Source organism: Punica granatum, chromosome 6 (genome assembly GCF_007655135.1).
Source record: "Punica granatum isolate Tunisia-2019 chromosome 6, ASM765513v2, whole genome shotgun sequence".
In the NCBI taxonomy this organism is placed as follows: Eukaryota; Viridiplantae; Streptophyta; class Magnoliopsida; order Myrtales; family Lythraceae; genus Punica; species Punica granatum.
The window spans coordinates 15,096,494-15,117,384 of record NC_045132.1 but is presented as its reverse complement, the minus strand read 5'-3'; the positions used below and the strand labels follow the sequence as shown (position 1 = coordinate 15,117,384).

Genomic DNA, 20,891 nt, shown 5'->3' with positions numbered 1-20,891 from the left:
ATCGGTTGTCTCAGGATAGCGACGATCCTTTTTTCTGATCTAGGACAATATCGTCTTCTTATTGGTCGTCTATTGTACCTCACAATCACCAGGCCAAAACTTTGTTATCCTATTCAGATCTTATCGCAATTCTTACAGGATCTTCGCCAAGACTACTGGGATGCTGCCATGCGAGTGCTCCGTTATCTCAAGCAATCTTTGGGACAAGGGATATTTCGCCGACCGACTTCGCTACCTTTGACGGCTTATTGTAATGTAGATTGGGCCAGTTGTCCTATGACAAGGCGGTCTCTAACTGGCTATTTCATTACCTTAGGCGGCAGTCCCATCTTTTGGAAGACCAAGAAACAAACGACGATCTCCAAATCCTCCGCTGAAGCGGAATACCGGTCCATGGCGGCAACTGTTAGTTAGCTCTTATGGCTTCGTTCTCTCCTCCGATCTTTTGGCGTTTTTCATGCTGGTCCCATGCGCATGTTCTGCGATAACCAAGCGGCTCTCCACAGTACCTCTAATCCAGTATTCCATGAGCGCACCAAACACATTGAGATAGATTGCCATTTCATTAGGCAACACCTATGTTCTGGAGCTGTTGAAACATTACACGTGTTTATGCGCTTTCAATTGGCAGACATATTTACTAAGGCATTTGGACGTGATCAATTTCATTTTCTCCTCGGCAAGTTGGAAATTCGAAATCCTCATTCTCCAACTTGAGGGGGAGTATTATGGAAAGATTTTTCTTCTTATTATATTTATGTACATATCTATGTATACCATACTTAGGATAGCCCAATTTAGCCGTAGACATTGCTTTCATTTTATTGCTCAAGCTTGAGTTGTATACATACCGATGAAATGAATGTCAAATGCAACTTCTTCAGTCCAATATCGATTTCTTGACATTGAGTGCTTCAGTTGGTCGGAGATTTCCATGGAACAGTAGCATATTAGTCGCTCTGTATTATTTTGTTTGGCATGAGCAATAACATTTAACTTGTCTTAGTTTCAATCAGTGTATATTCGACCCAAACATTTCCACTTCCCCCTCCAAAAGCAAAAGGAAAAACTCATTCAGATTCAACGTTCAAGGAGAAATTCATATGTTTGAGACCCTCCATTGACAAAGAATACCAAAGAATAATACGACCACACCAATCATCCTTGTTTTGAACAATCAAGGAAATCCTGTTTTTCACCGAGCCGGTGAAACAATGTGTATCCTCAACTGATTAGTCAAGATTAGTTCCGTTGAAACATCAAGGTGATTTGACTACAAAATGCTTTCAGTGGATCTCAAACACTTAAACTTCACATAAGCTCTCGAAAAATATAATTTTGGTAAGATGGAATTGGCTTTTTTTTTTTTTTTCCTTTTTCATGTTGTGTAAAGAAAGGGAGCATTCCTGTTAATGCATGGCGCTCTATATAATTGAAAATGGTTGATTTCGAAATAAAAGAATGTTCGGTTGTGGTAAAAAGAAAAATGTTTGATAATGGATTTATGGTCAATACACAATGAAGGGTCTCTCATGCTAAATAAAAAAACGACAAAACTCACTTTTTGGTCCTTGAAAGGTACAACGCTATACAAATTAGTCCCTAAAAGAATTTCGTTAGATAAATCAGGATTTGCAAATGAAACGTTAGAACACGTTAGTCCTTCCGTTACCTTTCACAGCTCGTCCCTGACAGAAAATACTGGCATGTCCCGTTAAGTGGTGACATGGAACATTAAGTTTTACGTTGGCAATTTTTCCCCCCAAAGATGACGTCGTTTTCTTCTTAATTTCTTCAAAAAAAATTAAAAAAAAATTTACTGTGATCATCTTCTCGGGGTAGATCTACCCAAACTGATAGAGAGAGGGACGGGATTGGAGCCCCCATTTTCGACGACCTCCCTCCCTTGGATCTGGCCCCCCTTTCCGGCGACTCTCTCTTCCCCTTCGATTGTCTATCTCCTCTGCTTCCCTGTCCTGCATTGTTGAAGTTCTGCAGTGCCTCCTCTGTTGCAAAAAAAAAAACCCCGACCGCCGACAATTCCCTTCCCGTCCCCTCATCGCCTTCTTCTCATGGTTTTCTAGCGCCATTACAGATTACCTTCAATCCTCTCCACCCCTACATCATTCACTCGTACGAATTCTCAGAAAAAGTGCCCTTGCATAGAAGAAGGAGAAGAAGGTGAAAAGGGATTGGCAATTCGAGGGTAAGGTCTTGAGGTGGATCTTTGGGTTAATTCTGATTCTAGCCGTGGATTTTGGTATCTCGAGATAGGTTTCAGTCACTTTCAGGCCCAAGCTGTCCACTGATCGAGTGAGCTATATTGGCAAGAAATCTCAGGTTGAGGATGGTCTAGAGGTGAAGCTAAGGCTGTTGCAAAGAGCATTGCGAGCTTTTGTGGAAGACAAGGTTTCAAACTGTAGTGATGCGAACTCCAATTGGCAAACTGTCATTCTTGAGTATAAGAGGAGCTCAATCTTGGATAATCATGGAATTTTTTCAGCTCTAACGGAACTCTTGAAGTATCGTATCTCAGGATTAGCAAAGAGAATGAAACAGAAGTCCTGGTATCTCATTGCTTCAGGTGGCTCGGGGAATAAACTTAGAAAGCTCAGAAAGGATGGTACCGATGTTCCAACATAATGGCTTCATCTTTTCGAAGATAATGTGGAAGTTCTCATTTCTTGTGAGAAATTTGTCTAGCCTTTCTCTTCTGGTAGTCTATCAGTTGGACAACAATATTATCAAGGAATGTGATTTGCCCCGTTTTCTGCATAGCAAATAGAAGCTGTGAATGAGTAAGCTATGTAAATTTATGAGCTAGTTGCGGTAATAATGTAAAGACATCTCAATAACATTCCCGATAGTTCATAGATCAGATCATAAAGCCAATCGAAGTAACTGATAAATTTTCATGGAAAATTTTGCACGATAATCATTCACCATAATAATCTGTAAAAGAGCACACACCATCCTTACAATTGTAAAAACGAGTTCAATTTCTGACTATTAATTAATTGCGAATGCATGAAGCAGTGTTTTTCTTTCAGCAACCCGCAAGCAAGAGCCAATTTCTCCGGTGCCAAAGAACCCCTTCTCTCTCTCTCTCTCTCTCTTCATCCATGAGGTCAACATAAAACACAATTTACACTTGAACAGTACCCGAGCTGCTTCAGCTCCTCGACCACCTCTTCTAACTTCTTGCAAATATGATATGTAGATTCGTGGTTCCGATGTTAGAGATTCATGCATCTCACTATCCTATTTAATGCTGCTACACCCTCTCTCCTTCGAAGGGGGCTCGGATCTGGCCTCCCTCCCTCTCTCTATCTCTACTGGTTGCTAGAAATGGGGCTCTGATCACTGTACTAGACCTCCTTGCCGAGGCCGTTGCTTCTTCTTCTTCTTCCTTACGGTCGTCATCATCTTCCTCATTGTCTCCGATGTGTTTGTGGGACCCAAGGGATCGATGGGTCTCGTGTTGTTGATGGTCACGGGTGCAAGCTCGTTGGTCGAAGAACTCGAAGTTTGGAGGGGACGGAGGATAGAAGTTGTCCTAATTTCAGACGAAGGACGCCTGAGAAGGGGTACTCGAGTAGGTCGAGTTCGCGTAGGCGATTGGGTAGTATTCGGAGTTGGTGGTGTAATCCGATTTGAGGGATCGTGCCTGGGAGGAATTGGGGTGGGGGTGGTGGTCGCGGTGGAGGAAGAGGAGATGCTAGAGGAGGAAAGAATGTGGGGGAGCTTGGAGTTGGCGATGGTAAGGGAGATCGGGGGCGCGGGCGGAGGCGGCCGGAGAGAAGGGGACGGGGAGGGGATTTGGGATGGGGCCGGACTGGGGGGCCGGAGGGTGGAGGGTGGAGGAAGATGCTGGGGTCTGGTCAGAGGTGGCTTTCTTTATTCAACTATTTCGAGGGAAAAAAATGATCATGTGGAACTTAACGTTCCATGTCACAGGATAACGGGATATATCAGCATTTTCTGTCAGGGATCAACTGCATCTTTCAATGGAAGGACTAAACATTGTACATGACCTGTTCAATTAGTATAAGATATATCTTTCAGGGACGTGTTTTCAAAAATTGCATCTTTCAGGGACCAAAAAGTATGTTTTGTCAAATAAAAACTTCTCTAATTAAGGTTTCGCAAAAATAAATATAAAATCAACTTTTAGATTCAATTTATTCAACAGCTGAAGAATGTTAATAATTGGATTGTTGATGTTCTCATTCAAGACGCGGTATCAATATCATTTCCATGGGATCAATTTCAGGGGTGTTTGTTGTAGTTATTGTTTATTATCTTCTAATAAGTCCCCGTCTTTATCAATCCAAATTGAACGAAAATAGTGGACCATCGTTAATGGACATCCTAATCAATCAAATCAAAATCATGAGAAGAAAATGTTGGAATTTCTTGGACGGTGGTTCAATCAGATGACTTTGACGAGCGAGCAATTAGTGCGTTCCCAATTTTCGTTCGTCTATTGTCCAATGAAATCAATGAACACTACGAAAGTTCTAAACTGCGAGGACGATACATCACTATAGCCTTCTCTTGAAATATTCGGATCGTGGTCGACTGTCTTTCGAATTACATACAGACAAATTATTAAAAAAATTCTTATACATGAATATGTTATTACCATCAATATATAATATATAAATGCCAAAGTGCGAAATGTGATAACTTCACTTGATAATCATAAACTCCTAGTAATATATCCTCAGTTACTCGTGTCAATTCATTTGATAACCCATATCTCCATTTTGTGTGATTGACTTTTTAATTCATGGTCAATGAATTTTACAATATTTTATTTATGGTATATTTAACGTATTTTGATTATTCATCCATACTATTTGTACATACTACATGATTAATATTTTTCAAACATTAAATTTTTTCTCAAAATTTTAAAAATTCCTTGAAATATGTGACATTTTGTAGATTCAACGTGCCAAATACTTATAAATACGACTTGAATATTCATTTTTTTCTCATCTTTTTACTTATTATAATTTTTCTACATCCTCATGACCCAATGTCTCCCAATTTTCGTTGTATCAATGCATATTATCAATGATCATTTTTTTTTTTACAACGAGGAGTGTCTAGTGTTGCTTGCCCAATCCCCATAACTCACATGAAGCCCATGGGATAGGTCGTCTAAACACACAAGCCAACTTTATTGGGGTCATATTACAAGTATCTCTATGCATATCTTATTAGCTTTTCCTATATACGCGGCAAAGTAATTACTTGACTTGGCAAATAATTTTATATCAACTATATGATTCAAATAATTTTTAGTTAAAAATTGAATAGGGCAGGAGAAGCGGAAGTTTTGAGGAGGGAGAGAGAGAAAAGGAGAGAAGGATTTGGCAGTTGACAGCTAAGAAAAATTATGAATAGACTAATATACCCTGAACTTACTTTTGATCTAGTGGTTTATAAGCCCGATTGATTTGAGAAAATTCTTTAACTTCACCCTATTTAACTCCACTCCATTTAATTTCACTTATCTTTAATTTAATAATACAATTATTACTTTTTTATTTTTTGTAAAATTTTTCTAACTATTTAATTTAATTTTTAATATTAAATTCTTTTTAATTATTTATTACTTATTTCACAATTTAACGACACAATCATTACTTTCTCTCAACTATTCATTACTTTTTTCACGATTCAACAATATAATAATTATTTTTTCTCAATTATTCATTATATTTTCACATCTTTTCTCATAATTTAACAATACAATCATTACAAATTAATTAAAATTAAAATTCAACTTTACTTAACTTAAAACTAAACATAATCTAACTTTCGAAGACATTTTTACTAGGAACAATTTGAGATAAGCAGATATTACACCAATTAACTTCTTCTCCAATTTTTATTATAGATATTTCGAGAGTCTAATGATCAATAATATAGCTATTCCTTTCATTTTTTACGATTCAAATAACATTTAGATATTTTTATGAGAAAACTGACTACACTTTAGTCTATAAGTTTGTAAAGAGCCACCATTTAACGAGTCGAATAAATTTTGGAGTTGGGTCTGACCGTCAATTTCTTTAGCGGCGAGCTGATGTAATAATGCTTATGTGGGCTAATTGCGTCAAAAATATTATTTTTTAATGATATTGTCCAAAACGGCATCGTTTTAGTATTTTTTTTGAATTTTTGAATTTTAAAATGATGTCGTTTTATCCAATTTCATTAAGAAATAATATATTTGATGCCTTTAGCACCATGTAAGCGTCAGCATCGGCTTTCAGTTAAAAGAATTGATGGGCGTACCTAGCCGAAAGACGAAATTGGAATTGGGGGAACGAATTGATGGTAAAATTTATTCAAATCATTAAGTGGTGGCTCATTACAAATTTGAAGACCAACGTTTTAATTTTCCCTATTTCTAGTTGATGATAAACTTTATTTCTTTCGATTACTACCTCCATAGATTTAATGTATTAGCTTTAAATCTTCATCGAACCAAAGATCTTCCCATTTTTTTACCAATTAATTCAGAGAAATTTATAAAGTCACAAAACCAGTATTGTGATACATATGAGAGAGACCCTCCAAGAAATGTGAACATGATGGGGGCCTATATATATATATAGTCTCCCCTCCCTTTTACTTCTTCCTTTGAGATGTTTCACGTTTCACATTCTTTCAATTGACACTAAAACCGTCCTCTGGCCATAGAAATAGACAGACAAAGACCTGATGTCTAACCATATCAAGTAAATGTCTAAAAAAGATTTTGGGAGCATTTTCGTACACGTACAAGATTTTCGAGAACGAGAGAGAAATACCCATACGTGGTACCATCACCAATATATGCTCTACGGGGGCCATCTATCATTGAACCTACACTCGTAGAGCTTATATACTGGTGATGGCCTGGGCAGATCCCAAAAAATTTGAACCCAATAAAAATCTGACTCAGCCCAGACTTGGTATGGCCCACGATTGAGTCTAAGCCCAGGTGATGTATAGTTTTTGCAAAACCTCACAGTGATCTTCAGAAAATATAGCCTATTATTACAAAATAAAAAAGAGGAAATTGTAAAACTACATATTCTAAACAAGGTGTAATGAATCAAAAAGGGCATAAGGCAGTGCTAGACGCATTTGCCTAATAATGAAGAGATTTCGAATTTGATTCTCGTTATGAGACTACTTATGTCCCTATATTACGTATATTAAGGTTTATATTATTTTGTTATAGTAGGCCCATTGACTTTCCTTGTAATAAAAAAAGGTGTGTGTAAATGTAATGAACCCATTGGATTGATTCTGGTTACTCGGCACTTAAAACTCGGACGTTTCAGTTTTGTGAATGTAAAAAATTCACGGTTTAGCTTAAGCTAAATCATTTTTTGACCATCAATTTCGAAAAATAATCTTTATCGAAAATAATTAATGTATTGGCTTAAATTGGCATTAGCCAATTCAAAATGGTATAGGCCTAGACCATCTCTAGCGATAATTTTTATTTTTAATGTTACAAATAATTTAATGTACTCTTTAACTACCCATTTCAACACGCTGCCACATTGTTCTTTCACCTCTCTTTTTCTCTCCCTCTCCATTCTCTCTTTATGGTCATTTGCTTTTGTCTTTTTCATTCTTTATTTTTAATTTATTATAATAATTTATAAAAAAAATCTATTATCATTTTCAGTTATTACTAAAAGATAATTGAAATGTAAAAAATATTTAAGATGTAATGAAAATGAAAATAATATTTATATAATCATGCGTGTAGTGAGGGCAAAAATCTAGTATCATAAAAAATTCTTAAAAATTTAAGAAGTATAAGAAATTGATGTGGCTGTATGAATTCACAAAAAAAGAAAAAGAAAAAGAAAAAGAAAAAGAAAAATAGATGTAGCAGTACGAGAGGATTTAGAATTCTGATGGGGTGATAAAGTGAGAAAGGACGGTTTTAATTGCAATAAAGGGATTGCATGACATCTGTGCTTCAGAATTTATTAATGTATAGAGAGAGAGAGTTGGAGTGGTTATACTGATCTTTCACGGAAAGAAAACGTGGGACAAGCCCTAGCAAGAACTTCCGAAACACGAGTATAAGGTCTAATATCATTATTGAAAATGTAAGACGAGCGAAGACCAAGTCAGACAATGTTGGCCAACTTTAGGAAAGCTTCTCATGAGAAAAAGATGTGCACGAGCGTACTCATCCTTCAATTGGTTCATAAATTTTTATGTATAAATATTTCAATTAATTTGAATGAGTAACATTCAATTAATATTTTTTTACACGTCTTGTCGCGTGGAAGTAAAAACTAAAATATGGTTCCCTTACATAATATGTGTCAGCTGATTTCACCATATGCAAGACACTAAAAAATGATTCCATCATAAAATTGGCCAATGACTTCTCCTTTTCTTGTCTTATTCTTAGCAATTATTGGTTTTTTTTCTACCTCCATGTAAATTCGACCCAACTACACAACGAAAGATCGATGGCTCAGATGTTGCAATTTATGATGCTGTGAATCTGTCATGTAATAAATAGAGTCTTCGACTTGTTACGGAGCAAAACCATCTTAGCTCTCGAGCGGAAGAGTCATGGATTTTGTTGCACTAGCCACCATTTCCGAGCTCCTTCTCGCGTTGGTCTTTCTCCAAGTAGGAGCAGGGTCAGGTGAAGCTATTGGGTTCACATTCAACGGCTTCCGGTCGGTCAACTTGGATCTGGACGGGATTGCAGAAATCACCCAGAATGGCCTGCTCAGGCTGACCAATGAAACTAAGCAGATGATGGGTCACGCATTTTATCCCAACCCAGTGCGCTTCAAGAACTCGAATGGAGGTTCTGTCTTCTCCTTCTCCACCACGTTCGTGTTCGCGATCACCTCCAAGGACCAGGTCGGGGGTGGCCATGGGATTGCCTTCGTGGTCGCCCCCCAGAGAGGCCTCCCCGGAGCACTTCCAAGCACTTATTTTGGACTCTTTAATGGGTCAAATAACGGGAACGCCACGAACCACGTATTTGCCGTCGAGCTCGACACGGTCCGAAGTCCTGAGTTCCAGGACATCGATGATAACCATGTCGGGATTGACATCAACGGACTGGTTTCGGCCATATCTGCTCCAGCAGGGTACTATGTTGACGGTGGTGATGGAAAATTTGAGAACCTGACTCTGATCAGCGGCCAACCAATGCAAGTCTGGGTGGACTACGATGGGATGGAGAAAAGAATTGATGTAACTTTAGCACCCTTCAAGGCCGTGAAACCAAGCACTCCACTCCTCTCCATGTCACTTGATCTCTCGACAGTGGTCAAGGAGAACATGTTTGTCGGGTTCTCGTCCTCGACAGGTTCATTCTTATTTTCCCGTAATTACATTCTCGGCTGGAGTTTCCAGATGAATGGACAGGTGCAAGGGCTTGAGCTGTCTAAGCTTCCTGACCTTCCTCGACTAGGAAAGAAGCCAACTTCTAAGCTGCTAACAATCGGGGTGCCTGTGATGTGCTTATTTTCCGTATCTGTGTTAATCTCGGGACTGGTCTATTACGTTAGAACGAAGAGGAAGTACGCAGAGGTTCTCGAAGACTGGGAGCTCGATTATGGGCCACACCGGTTCAAGTATAAGGATCTCTATATTGCCACCCGGGGATTCCGGGACCAGGAGTTGTTGGGGACTGGTGGTTTTGGGACTGTCTACAGAGGGATATTGCCCACTTCCAAGTTTGAGATCGCTGTGAAGAGGATCTCTCATAATTCCAGGCAAGGGATCCGGGAATTTGTGGCAGAGATTGTTAGCATTGGCCGGCTCCGGCACCGCAACCTAGTCACTCTCCTTGGGTACTGCCGGAGGAAGGGAGAGCTCCTTTTGGTGTACGATTACATGCCGAATGGGAGCCTCGACAAGTACCTCTTCAACCAACCCAAGGTCACCCTCAGTTGGACCCAAAGGTTTAGGGTCATAAAGGGAGTGGCCTCAGGGCTCTTGTACCTCCATGAAGGGTGGGACCAGGTCGTGATCCACCGTGACATTAAGGCGAGTAACGTCCTCCTCGATGCCGAATTGAATGGGAGATTAGGAGATTTCGGGCTTGCAAGGCTGTACGACCACGGGACTGATCCACAGACCACCCACGTGGTGGGGACTCTTGGGTACCTTGCTCCGGAGCATACCAGGACAGGCAGGGCCACGAAGGCTACGGATGTCTTTGCATTCGGGGCTTTCCTCCTTGAGGTTGCAACTGGAAGGAGGCCGATTGAGGCACGAGGAACTGAGGATCTGATCTTGGTTGACTGGGTCTACTCCTGCTGGAGCAAAGGAGGGGCGATTCTGGAGGCAAGGGACCCAAACTTGGGTGACGAGTTCGTGGCCAAGGAAGTTGAGCTGGTGCTGAAGCTGGGCCTGGTGTGCTCGCACGCTGAGCCAGAGGTGAGGCCAACTATGCGGCAAGTGGTGCAGTACTTGGAAGGAGACATGCCGATACAGCACTTATCGTCCTCCCTCGACATCTATTCGAGTGGATTCAGGAACAAGCATCGAGTGGGATTTGATGATTTTGTTATGTCGTACCCTTCCTCAATGGACAAGGATTTCTCAACCTCGTCCACCGTGGCAGACTCAATTCTGTCAGGTGGAAGATGATCGATCTCCCATTGAGGTTTCGTGTTGGAATTGTCTGTACTAGATGCTTCTTGTGTGCCTTAGTGAACTTCACAGGGTTTTACTATGTGTCATGTATCGTAGGATAGTTTTTCTTCGGAATTAGTATTATACCTTGGAAGCATCCATATAACCCTCGAATCCAGGGACGATAGTGAGCATATAGATAGAAAAGCTCAATCCATGAGGCAATGATGCATAGCAAAAGATCCATGTCTAATTCCAAGGTGAAAGTAAATTGAGATCTCCTGTTAAAATTCCTATTTGAACTGAAGGAAGCAACTGGAGATTTCATCTCGTTAGATTGCCTTGGATTAATATACACCGATCTTTTGCAATGCATGATTTGATTGCCTCGCTGATCAAGCTATCTTAGACGTCATCAATGGAGTGACGCACAGCTTGGGACGATCGAAGAATCAAACTTGGCTAAGCCCTGGATGATTAATGCTTTATGAAGTGTCATAGAACATTACACTAGAAGGATTCTAGAGAAGAACTTGTTATGTGAAGTCGACGAGCAATAAAGTACAGAGGGAACATATATGGAGTTCATTGACTGCATGATGTCGACTTCCATTAAATTCATCCCTTTCTGGATGTGTATATATCTATTCCAAAATTTTACTAAAATTGTGGGGAAATTATTAAAGAAGGAAGTGATATTATGGTACCGATTGAAGCCAATTCGACAAAAATCTACTTAAAAAATTTTAAAATTCAACGAAGGTTTTTTTTTTTTTTGGTAAACAATCAACGAAGTTTCCCCGGATTTGTTCTCTTTCCTCGTGCAATTTATCCATGACGACTGTCCGGTAAATCATTTTCATACAACTGCCCTTCTCTCTCTGATATTTGACCCGAAAAGAAAACCGAGCTTTTGCTCTGCCCTTCTCACTGATGGGGTTCCCCTCCGGAAGCATACCTACATGAAGGATAGGAGTCTCAGGGGAGAGAGTTTGCGGGGATATCTGGAACACATTGTGACTGCAAGCTCTCAACGTCTACAGTGGTTTCTCCAGGTGCAGGAAGGAATGATCTTCTCCGTCGGATTCATTACAAGCTGGTGAAATCACATTTCTTGAGGGTCATACTCCCTGAGCTGCTGCATCTTGGGAAACTTGTAAGTCAAGTCAGCCCTGTCTTTTACAGTTATCCACCAGCTATATGACGTTATATTTCCCTTCTAGAAGAGAGCCCTGTGTCTTTAAATGCCAATGGAGTTTGTCTCTTAGCTTTTTACATTGTAATCTGTTCGGTTCCTTAGTCCATGTTGTATTCGTAGTTTCCAGTCTAACAGTTTGCTCTGCAACTTCTGAAAAACGTTCTATTTCGATTCTGCTTTGCTTGATGTTGCTTGAGAAGAGCTTTTCGAGCTTTCACTGTTTGCTGAGGCAGAAGCATTGCTGGCCATGTGTGTTTGATCCTAGGTGTTTTAAGCATTCGTAAATCGATGAGTGAATTTACAGGACTTCTGCATTACCAATTCCTGCAAGTTCCTATATGCACCATATCAAATAGAAAACTTGCAGTTTGTTCTTTAACTTCTGAAAAGCCTTCTGTTTGAATTCTGCTCTGACTGATGTTGCTCGAGAAGAGCTTTTCGAGCTTCCAAAGTTGGCTGAGGCAGAAGCATTGCTCAGCATGTATGTTTCATCTTAGGTGTTTTAAGCATTCGTAAATCCATGACTGAATTTGCAGAGAACAGGACTTCTACATTACCAATTCCTGCAAGTTCCTATATGCACCATGTCAAACGTAAAACTTGCACTCTGTTCTGCAACTTCTGAAAAGCGTTCTTTTTGGGTTATCTCTGATTGATGCGGCTCGAGAAGAGCTTTAGAGCTTTCACTGTTTGCTTGATGTCGCTCGTCTCCGAGCAGGAGAGTAAAGTGGCCTAGCAGATATATAGTACATGAAAGTGAGATAATAGACTCTTCGGCCTTTGTAATTGTAGAGAAGTACATGAAATGATTATTTTATTGTAATATTTAATTAAAAACACATACAGAAATGATTGCCTTTGGCACGTACAATCTTAAAGATAAATCATAATAAAACCTTTGGCACATACAATCTTAGACTTAAAATAGTAATTAAAGATAAATCACATTAAAACTTGGATAATTTATCTATGAAACAATATTCAAGTAAACATGTAGTCTAATTTCGGTTATAAAGGGAGACTTATGAGCCTAGAACAATGGCATTATTCCATGCCGAATCCAATTGGAGATTGTCCAAATTGGGGCATCAAGGTTTGATTGACGATTTCTTGAGTATCCGACTACTGTCTTTTGTCATCGTTGCAATGTGCCAAATCCAAAGAGGCCAATCTGATCAGCTTCATTGACACTCCCCCACTCCCCCCGCCCAAAAATGACTGACTAAACGAGAAGAGAGCCTTCCATTACAGTAACAGCTTTACCTCGCAGCAGCATTCGTTGGTTCCGCTTGTCGAGCTGCAGGTGCAGTACTCCACCTCGAGGAGATGCCTGAGTTCAGCGTATCGTTAACTAACTCACTCCACTAAGATGGAGACGTATTTCACAGTTAATCCATACACAGAAAGACAAATTCTGCTCGAGAGACAGGGTGATTGGGAGGGAGATTACCGCATTTGCTATAAATTGATCCTTCCTGAGTTTCTCGCACCAATACGGTGCTAAGGCACAGTGTGCACTCCCACAGACAGGATCCTGGACAATTAATTCACACAGTTCAACATTAGAGAGTGCCACGGAAAAGCCAGTTTGATGTATGTAATGCAAGCTACCTCATAAATTCCGAGCTTTGGACAGAAGAATCGACTGTAAAAATCGAAACTGGAATCTGGGGGAGCTGCTGCTGTTATCAACAGGCCCCTTCCGGGACACTTTTCTATCTCATCAAACTGAGGCTGGAAATTTTCAACTTCTTCAGCTGATGAGAAAACAACCTGCAGAAAATGGATTTACCTTTACCTCAAGACCCCAAATACTATATAAAGAAATCAATAGCATGGCGATTAAATCTTTTCCCAGCAGGTCTCCATTTGATACATTTTTGTTCATAAATAAGTAACTGCAAACTTTGGTATCACAGGCTGGGGAAATAAAACAAGGCAGAAGATTTACAAGGAGGTCATCTGCTGCTGTCATCTTCATCTCGATAACCGAGGTGCCATTCAATGCTTTGGAGATTAATGCCCACTGGCCACCACTGTAATCCGAAACTGGGACCATCGGAAAATCCAGCTCAATAAAGAAACATGCAGCTTCCCCATTCTGGGTAACTGAGATGCAAGGAGTCTTGACCTCGGGTACCCTCTTAGCAGTTAGAATCCCCGATAAGGTCTTAAACTCGATAACATCGGAATCTACACTAGCAGACGATAAAAGAGAGTGAGCAGCCGCTAGAGTCGCATGACCGCATAGCTTGACCTGAGAGCAGCACAAGGAAACTATGACTTAACACTCTCCTACTTGAAGTTATTGATAAGTCACAAGTAAATGTGTATGCCGGGTCGATCGAACAGATTCCAAATGAAATTCTAAAGCAATAGCGGAAATTAGCAGAAGCTGAATATCTTCGTTTAAAGACTGATTCGTCGACTACTTGACTGGCAGATCTCATCTTCCAATCGAAAGTTTGACCCGACCAACAATGACAACAGAGCAAGGAACACAGCATCAAGAATCCCCAATCCTGCTGCTATGTGGGGTCTCATTAGAATCGAACAAGCAAGCACGGAATACAAAGAACAGGAGCAGCAATCAACATAAATAAGACACAGTCGCATGATAAAATAGTGAAGCAGAAGCAACCTCGGCGACGGGGGTGAACCACCGGAGACCGAACCTCGCCGGGCCCGATGTGCGAGTGAGGTAACAGGTCTGGGAGATCTTGAACTCGGTGGCCACCGCCTGCAGCCAGTCGTCGGCCTTCTCCTCCTCCAGGAAGCACACTGCCGCCGGGTTCCCCTTGAATGGGGAGTCAGTGAAGGCGTCCACCTGTCAACCACACCCCCAGAATAAATAAAGATCCACTGACAGATAATCAGCATGCAGTCCAGAGATGGAAGCAGAGCGTACCACTGAGTATCGGACCAACGATTTCGCCATTTACAGATGCCTGAAGGTGAGAAGGAAGACGGGCAATAATACAAATGTAAGTCAGAGGCAGGCAGCCGCCACGCCACTTACCTCTTGCTGCAGAGTCCAATGCCTTGTCCACTAGCGGTTGGCAAAAAGACCACGTAACCGAACTAAGTCAAACTGACCCCAAAAAAAACAAAACAAAAAATGTCGAACAGTCCCACTAACCAGTTCTCTAACGATGTGATTCTTTTGTTTAAAAAGGTTAGGTAAGTTACATTATTATGTTTTGATTCGGTAAACCACGGTTGACTGAACCAAATAAATTCACTTTTTTTTAAATTTTTACCAAAAAAGAATAATTTTTTAATAAATTTTAAAATGAGATTAAAAAAAAAATTACTAAGAAAAAATATAAGGACCAAAAAAGGAGTGTGATCCATTTGACCCATCAACCATGGCCTCCTGGGTCCTAACTGGCAGCGTTACGGCTAAGTCACGCGGCACCACATGAACATCCATAGGCGACAGCTAACATGGCATTTCCTTATTTGGTGCATTCATCTACACACGATATGATGGCAGATAAATACCTTAAAATTACTCACTCGACACGAATTTAAACAAAATTGATTATTGATCTCGGCTCAAAAGTTGAATTTTGGTGTCATTTGGGTTCTTAGATCCATATCTTTACTTTGGGAATTGGGCTAAATATTTTGAGACCATGAAATTTTTCCTTGCGACAGCAAAGGACCAAGAAACACAAAAGGCTTCGAAAATCGAATATCCAGACAAGATGGCGAAAATTTAGAATCACTTAGCGCTTTGTTGATTTCAAATCAAGATTTTACTCAACTCAATTTTACTATATATTTTTCTCTATTCAACAATACAATGGTTGCTTTTGTATTTTTTCTCCAATTTAATATAATTTTTTAACATATTTTTTTGACCATTATTATAATTTATTTTTCAATATTAAATTCTCTCCATTATAATTTTTTTTTATAATTTTATAATAAATTATTTCACATACTTTTTCTTAATAATTATAACTATTAATTTTTTAATAATACAATTTTCCACCTATTTTATTTTCATTTTCTTAAGGTGCGGTAGAATGAAATGGTTAAGTAGACATAAATAGATCAATAACTCTATTATGAAACCAAATGCCAACTTAGACATTATCAGATCTCGATTTTGAAATCTTGGTGTCAGTAAGATATTCCTAAGGTACCGTCTGGACATTATGAGATCTAACTTTTGAAATCTTGGTGCCAAAAAGATATTCTTGGGCTTAGCGAATTTTTTTCCTGGGTTTAGCGAAAAAAAGATAATCATAGACTATCGTTATGCTAAAAAATATGGAAAGTCAATAAATGAATTTGAAACATTATCAGCATTCCATTTTGATCCACCGACTTCAGAGGAAGATAAAATTGTCATTTCTGTTATCCATTAGAGGGAAGTATTTCCAGTTAATTGCTTGAGCATGCACAACTTTTGAAAATGGGGGCATTTTCATAATTTAACGCTAATTTTATAAATTTTCAGAAAAAATACTCTACGGGACATTTTCGAATTTCACGTGCATCAACTTCAATTTTCAAGATCCGGAAAAAAAACTCGAGGTCGAAAAATATTTTTCTACACAACATTGATCCCTAAATTTTTCTAAACACAATGGTGATCCTAGATCAATTTTTGGGTATTTGGTTGAAAAGTTAAATCAGGCTTTACGTGTAACAATCTTAATTTCTTTCGAAGTTCGAGGCAATGCTTGAGATTGAAAGTATTTTTTCACATGATATCGATCCTTAAATTTTTTTGAACACAGCGATGGTTTTAGATCATTTTTCGGATGCCCGTTTGAAAGGATGAGAAATTCGAAATAATCGAGCAATTATGACTGACGTGTGTCAGAGGTTCAATAATATTTTTATCGAAATTCGGTCCCCTTTAATACAAATTAAAATTCTCAGAGTCAATTATTTCTCAAATCTCACGATTTCAAAATTTTCATTTCGAAAATATCGATGGATCCCGAGAAATCGATTTATCGATTGATCGTACGAATAAATAAATAAACAATAATAATTAATTAAAATAATAATAATAAAAATGATGACAGAGGGGTTGTCCCCTTTGAACAGGTCTTCTCTTTTCTTCCTTTTCCATTCTTCTTCATTCAGACAAGTGTTATCAGAACCGGACTGGATGTTAAACCGGTTGAAGTATGGGTTCACGGGTTCGATGGGTCGGACCGCACGTTTAATGAAAAATTATATAATACATTATTATTATTATAAAAACAAACCTCATTTTTTTTTCCAAAAATTTCCCCCTTTCCCCCACCCCACCCACCTTACCCCCCTCCTTCTTCTCCGTTCACTGCTCTATATCCCTCCCCCCCACTCCTTCGCTGCTCTGTATCACCTACCCACCCCCCTCTCCCTTCGCCGCTCTATATCCCCCTCTCTTGAACTCCTACTCTCTCCTTCGTTGCTTTGCATGTCCTCCCTCGATCCACCCTCAATCCAATTCGTGTACAAGGAGAGGACAGAGCTCAGACAAATCATTCCAGCACATATGAAATCTTGATGATGCAAAGCTCGCAAGAAGACCCAAGAAGCAAGATAGACCCAAAAATCGCCCAAGAAAGCAAAGCCCCTCCAACACCACATATCTCTCGCAACCAAAGATGAACCCCATTCACAAGAAAATCCCCATCCTCATCCACAACAGCAAACCCATCTTTGAGTCCCTCATCATCCTCCAGTACATCGACGACAACAAGAACAAAGCTCTAGCCCGCCTTCTCCCTTCCAATCCCTACGACAGAGGAAGCTCGAATTAAAGCTGTTGATGCTCAAAGGAGAAGAGGAAGCTCGAATTAAGGCTCCTCTGTAGCAGAGGCTTTGCTCGATCAGTTCGAGTGTTCAATAGATTGATGCAGTAGGACTTGCGATGCTCGAATCGAAGGAAAAGACGAATCTTGCTATATAGTTTCTTCAGTGATGATGAGAGATGATTGATGAAGATGAAGAACAGAAGAAACTAGGGTTTCAAGATTCAATTTTGCTCATTTTCGATTCAGGTCGGGTGATTCGGTTCAGATTTCCTTTAAAAATTTTGAATCCATGCAACCGGCCGGTTCGAATGGGTTCGATGGGTTTATCTAAAAATCGGTCGATTTTTTGGGCTCATCGATCTGTTTATGCATTTTCGATTTTTAAGCTAACTGGACCGAACATACGTTCGGTTCCCGGTCCGATCGGTTGAATCGAAAGGTCCGGTCCGGTTCTGATAACACTGATTCAGATTGCGGGATCTTCCCCACCCCCCCTTTCCTTTTTGATGCTTCTTCCTTCTCTTTTCTCTATAGCTCTGATCTCCCTTGGCGTTTCTCTCGGCATTTCGTTCTTGAAGAGGAAAAGGGGCAGATTGTCCAGCTCCCTGGGCTCTTCATCTCCTCTGCCCGTTCAGATGAAACTTGCACTCCATGCACGTCAGAAGCTTGCGTTTTCCTCCGCTTCCATGCATTTTGAATCTGCTGCTGCTCCCTTTCCCCTCCTGGCTCCCTTCGTTCAAATGATCATCATCACCTTTGTTCTCTTCTTCGGCCTGCCTCCTCTGTAGCTTCCTGCAGAAAACATCACCATTTTTCTTTTTTTCTGTTCTCTCGGGAAGGACAGACCAGGGAAGGGAAGAAGAGGCAGATGATTTTTTCGTGATTTTTTTTTGCCCCCAGCTCATTACAGAACCCTCAGCTCACCCTCTCTCTTTATCTGATAGCTTACGGAGCCCACGTTTCCCTCAACTGCAACACTCTCTCTTCCGCTCCCTCAGCTCATTCTCTCTCGGGAAACTCCCTCTCAGCTGACCCAACTCCCTCAATCAGTTCTCTCTCGCGTTCATTCCCCGTTTTCTTTCATTCGGTTCACAGACGGCTCTCGAGAGGAGGCACGGACCAGCCCTTAGCTCGTCTCCCTTTCACTGACTTCCCCTCAGCTCGTTATTTCCCTCTTCACGCCCTCAACTGCCTCGCACTTTCTTCCCTCAGCACACACATCTCCCGACCTCCTCTTTTCCCTTAAGAAAAAAACTCCGGACCTCTGAGCTCGACCTCTCTCTCTAAACTCCCACCAGTCTTCGGCTCGACCCCACAGCTCTCGCCCTCGCTCCATAGTTGCTGCTACCCTACCCCGGACCCGTGGAGTTGTTGTTGGAACCCCTTTGAGGTCCCTCGAGTTGCGGTTGCTGTCATCACATCCTTGAGGCTACCCTCCCTTTATTTCTCGGTGTTTGCAGGTCCTTGTCGGCCCATCGAGGCACCTGTAGCAGCCTTGGTGGTCCCTCAGCCTGGTGGTGAAGAAGGAGACCCGAGGACCCCCTCCTCGCTTCCATTGTCTCCTCACGAGATTCCATTCGATATTCCCTTGAAGGAGCTACTTCCTTAGACCCTTAGAAGCATGTCTAGGACTCCCATAATTCCATTTGGGTGGTTGAGGGTTGTGTGCTTGCTCGTGAAAGATGATTGCTTGTGAAAGTCGAAAACGCATGAAACCGACAAAATATGAACTTGGATGTTAAAAACCGGTTAAATGTTCGTTTAAACCACTTCTCGTGATCATGATAGGTCCAAAGAGTTGTTTGGAGATGGCGGTGATGTTGGAATAATGACTCACATGAACTCACTTGAATAGATCTTGGCTCAATAACACGCTAAATGTCAATATGGCCTTGAAACGAACATAAAAAGGGATTATGAGCTTGACGATCAGATTTGAAAATTTTTATAAATGCTTGGTTTGGGTGCTTCTTGCGCGATATGATATTGTTTCAATGTTTAGAGTATGAGTTGATTGGCTTAATGACACACTAAACGCTGAAATAACCTTCAAATGAATATGGAAGAGGGTGACAATCAATCGGACCAGATTTGAAATAGTGTTAAAAGTGCTTGGTTCAAGTGTCTCGTGCATGTTATGAGGTTGTTTCGATGTTTGGTGGATGATTTGAATGAGGATCCATTAAAATCTCACATGAATAGGAGTAATTTTAAGTATCGACCTTAAAACCGGTTGTTTGAAACGAGAATGAACTCACACGAATTAACTTCATGCTTACTCGGCTTTAAGGAATAAAAAATGATTAAATACACCAAAACCAGCCTAATTAATCACTCAAACATAAAACTGACAAATTAGTTTTATTACAATTGTGTATGTTGCGTTCATGTGCTTCGTGATGTTTGAATGCATTTTTTACTAAAACCTCACACGAATTGGTTTAATCATGTAAAGTCGATTAAAAATTAGATCTTAGTTCCAAGATGGTTGGAAACTAGAGCTTTATTGGGGCGGTCCACCAATGGCTGTATTGACGGCTCAAAACCCGCAAACTAAAGCATTTGGCAAATTTTAATTAACTTAAAATTCCACACACGGGATAATCGGGACGTTAAACTTGGCTAAAATAAATCACTCGGCTCTTTGTAAATAAATTACACGAACTAGTCAATAATTTGTAATCGCGTCGATAGTTCAAGAACTGTTAGTCATGCCCTTTTAAAACTCACAATTTTAAAAGCACCGAGATACGTATCACGTGTAGAAGGATATCTAGGGAGTACACGTATATCTTGACTTGAGTTTAGGCCCGATTTGAGGCGGCTCAAGTCGGGGTATACGAGTCCTCTTTAAACCACTTTCGGGTGAAGCAACCAATTTCTCGGCTCTTTCGGGGTCCTCACGACCCCGATGGATCCAAGGGATCGGTCGACACCGGCTACCGACTTTCGATAGTCCGTGTCACGTAATCTTGATTTTCCACGCACAAACATACTCTCCGGTTCAAGGGCATGACCACCTATTCTTGATCCACCGACACCCTAGGCATTAGGATGACAGAAACATATTGAATAGGAAAATGGGCAGGCGCCTATCAAGGTACGATTGTAACTCGTATGCCCCTTCTTTTCCATTGATATGTTTATGTCACCCTAGTGTAGATTTTGGCGCTTAGGAAATTGGATTAGAGGTATGAGCGGGGACGGCCCGTGAGAGGTAATTCGATCCCACATGGGTCATGTACAGAGATCTTAGCACCCACGTGGTGTTTCGTGCTCCCAAT

At 40.4% G+C, this 20,891-nt stretch overlaps 2 protein-coding genes across 2 annotated transcripts; one reads left to right on the top strand and one right to left on the bottom strand.

Moving 5' to 3' along the window:
* Positions 1-8,429: 8,429 nt before the first annotated feature.
* On the top strand, positions 8,430-11,238 carry LOC116211939 (L-type lectin-domain containing receptor kinase IV.1-like). Its single transcript, XM_031546487.1, has one exon. The coding sequence runs from the start codon at positions 8,614-8,616 to the stop codon at positions 10,654-10,656; it is 2,043 nt and encodes a 680-aa protein (XP_031402347.1). The 5' UTR covers positions 8,430-8,613; the 3' UTR covers positions 10,657-11,238.
* Positions 11,239-12,636: 1,398 nt separating this feature from the next.
* LOC116211940 (uncharacterized isomerase BH0283-like) lies at positions 12,637-14,905 on the bottom strand. The gene is made up of 6 exons (XM_031546488.1): positions 14,748-14,905; positions 14,481-14,666; positions 13,791-14,096; positions 13,451-13,612; positions 13,290-13,373; positions 12,637-13,169 (listed from the first exon to the last, which is right to left on the bottom strand). The coding sequence occupies exons 1-6, from the start codon at positions 14,775-14,777 to the stop codon at positions 13,062-13,064; spliced, it is 876 nt and encodes a 291-aa protein (XP_031402348.1). The 5' UTR covers positions 14,778-14,905; the 3' UTR covers positions 12,637-13,061.
* Positions 14,906-20,891: the final 5,986 nt, after the last annotated feature.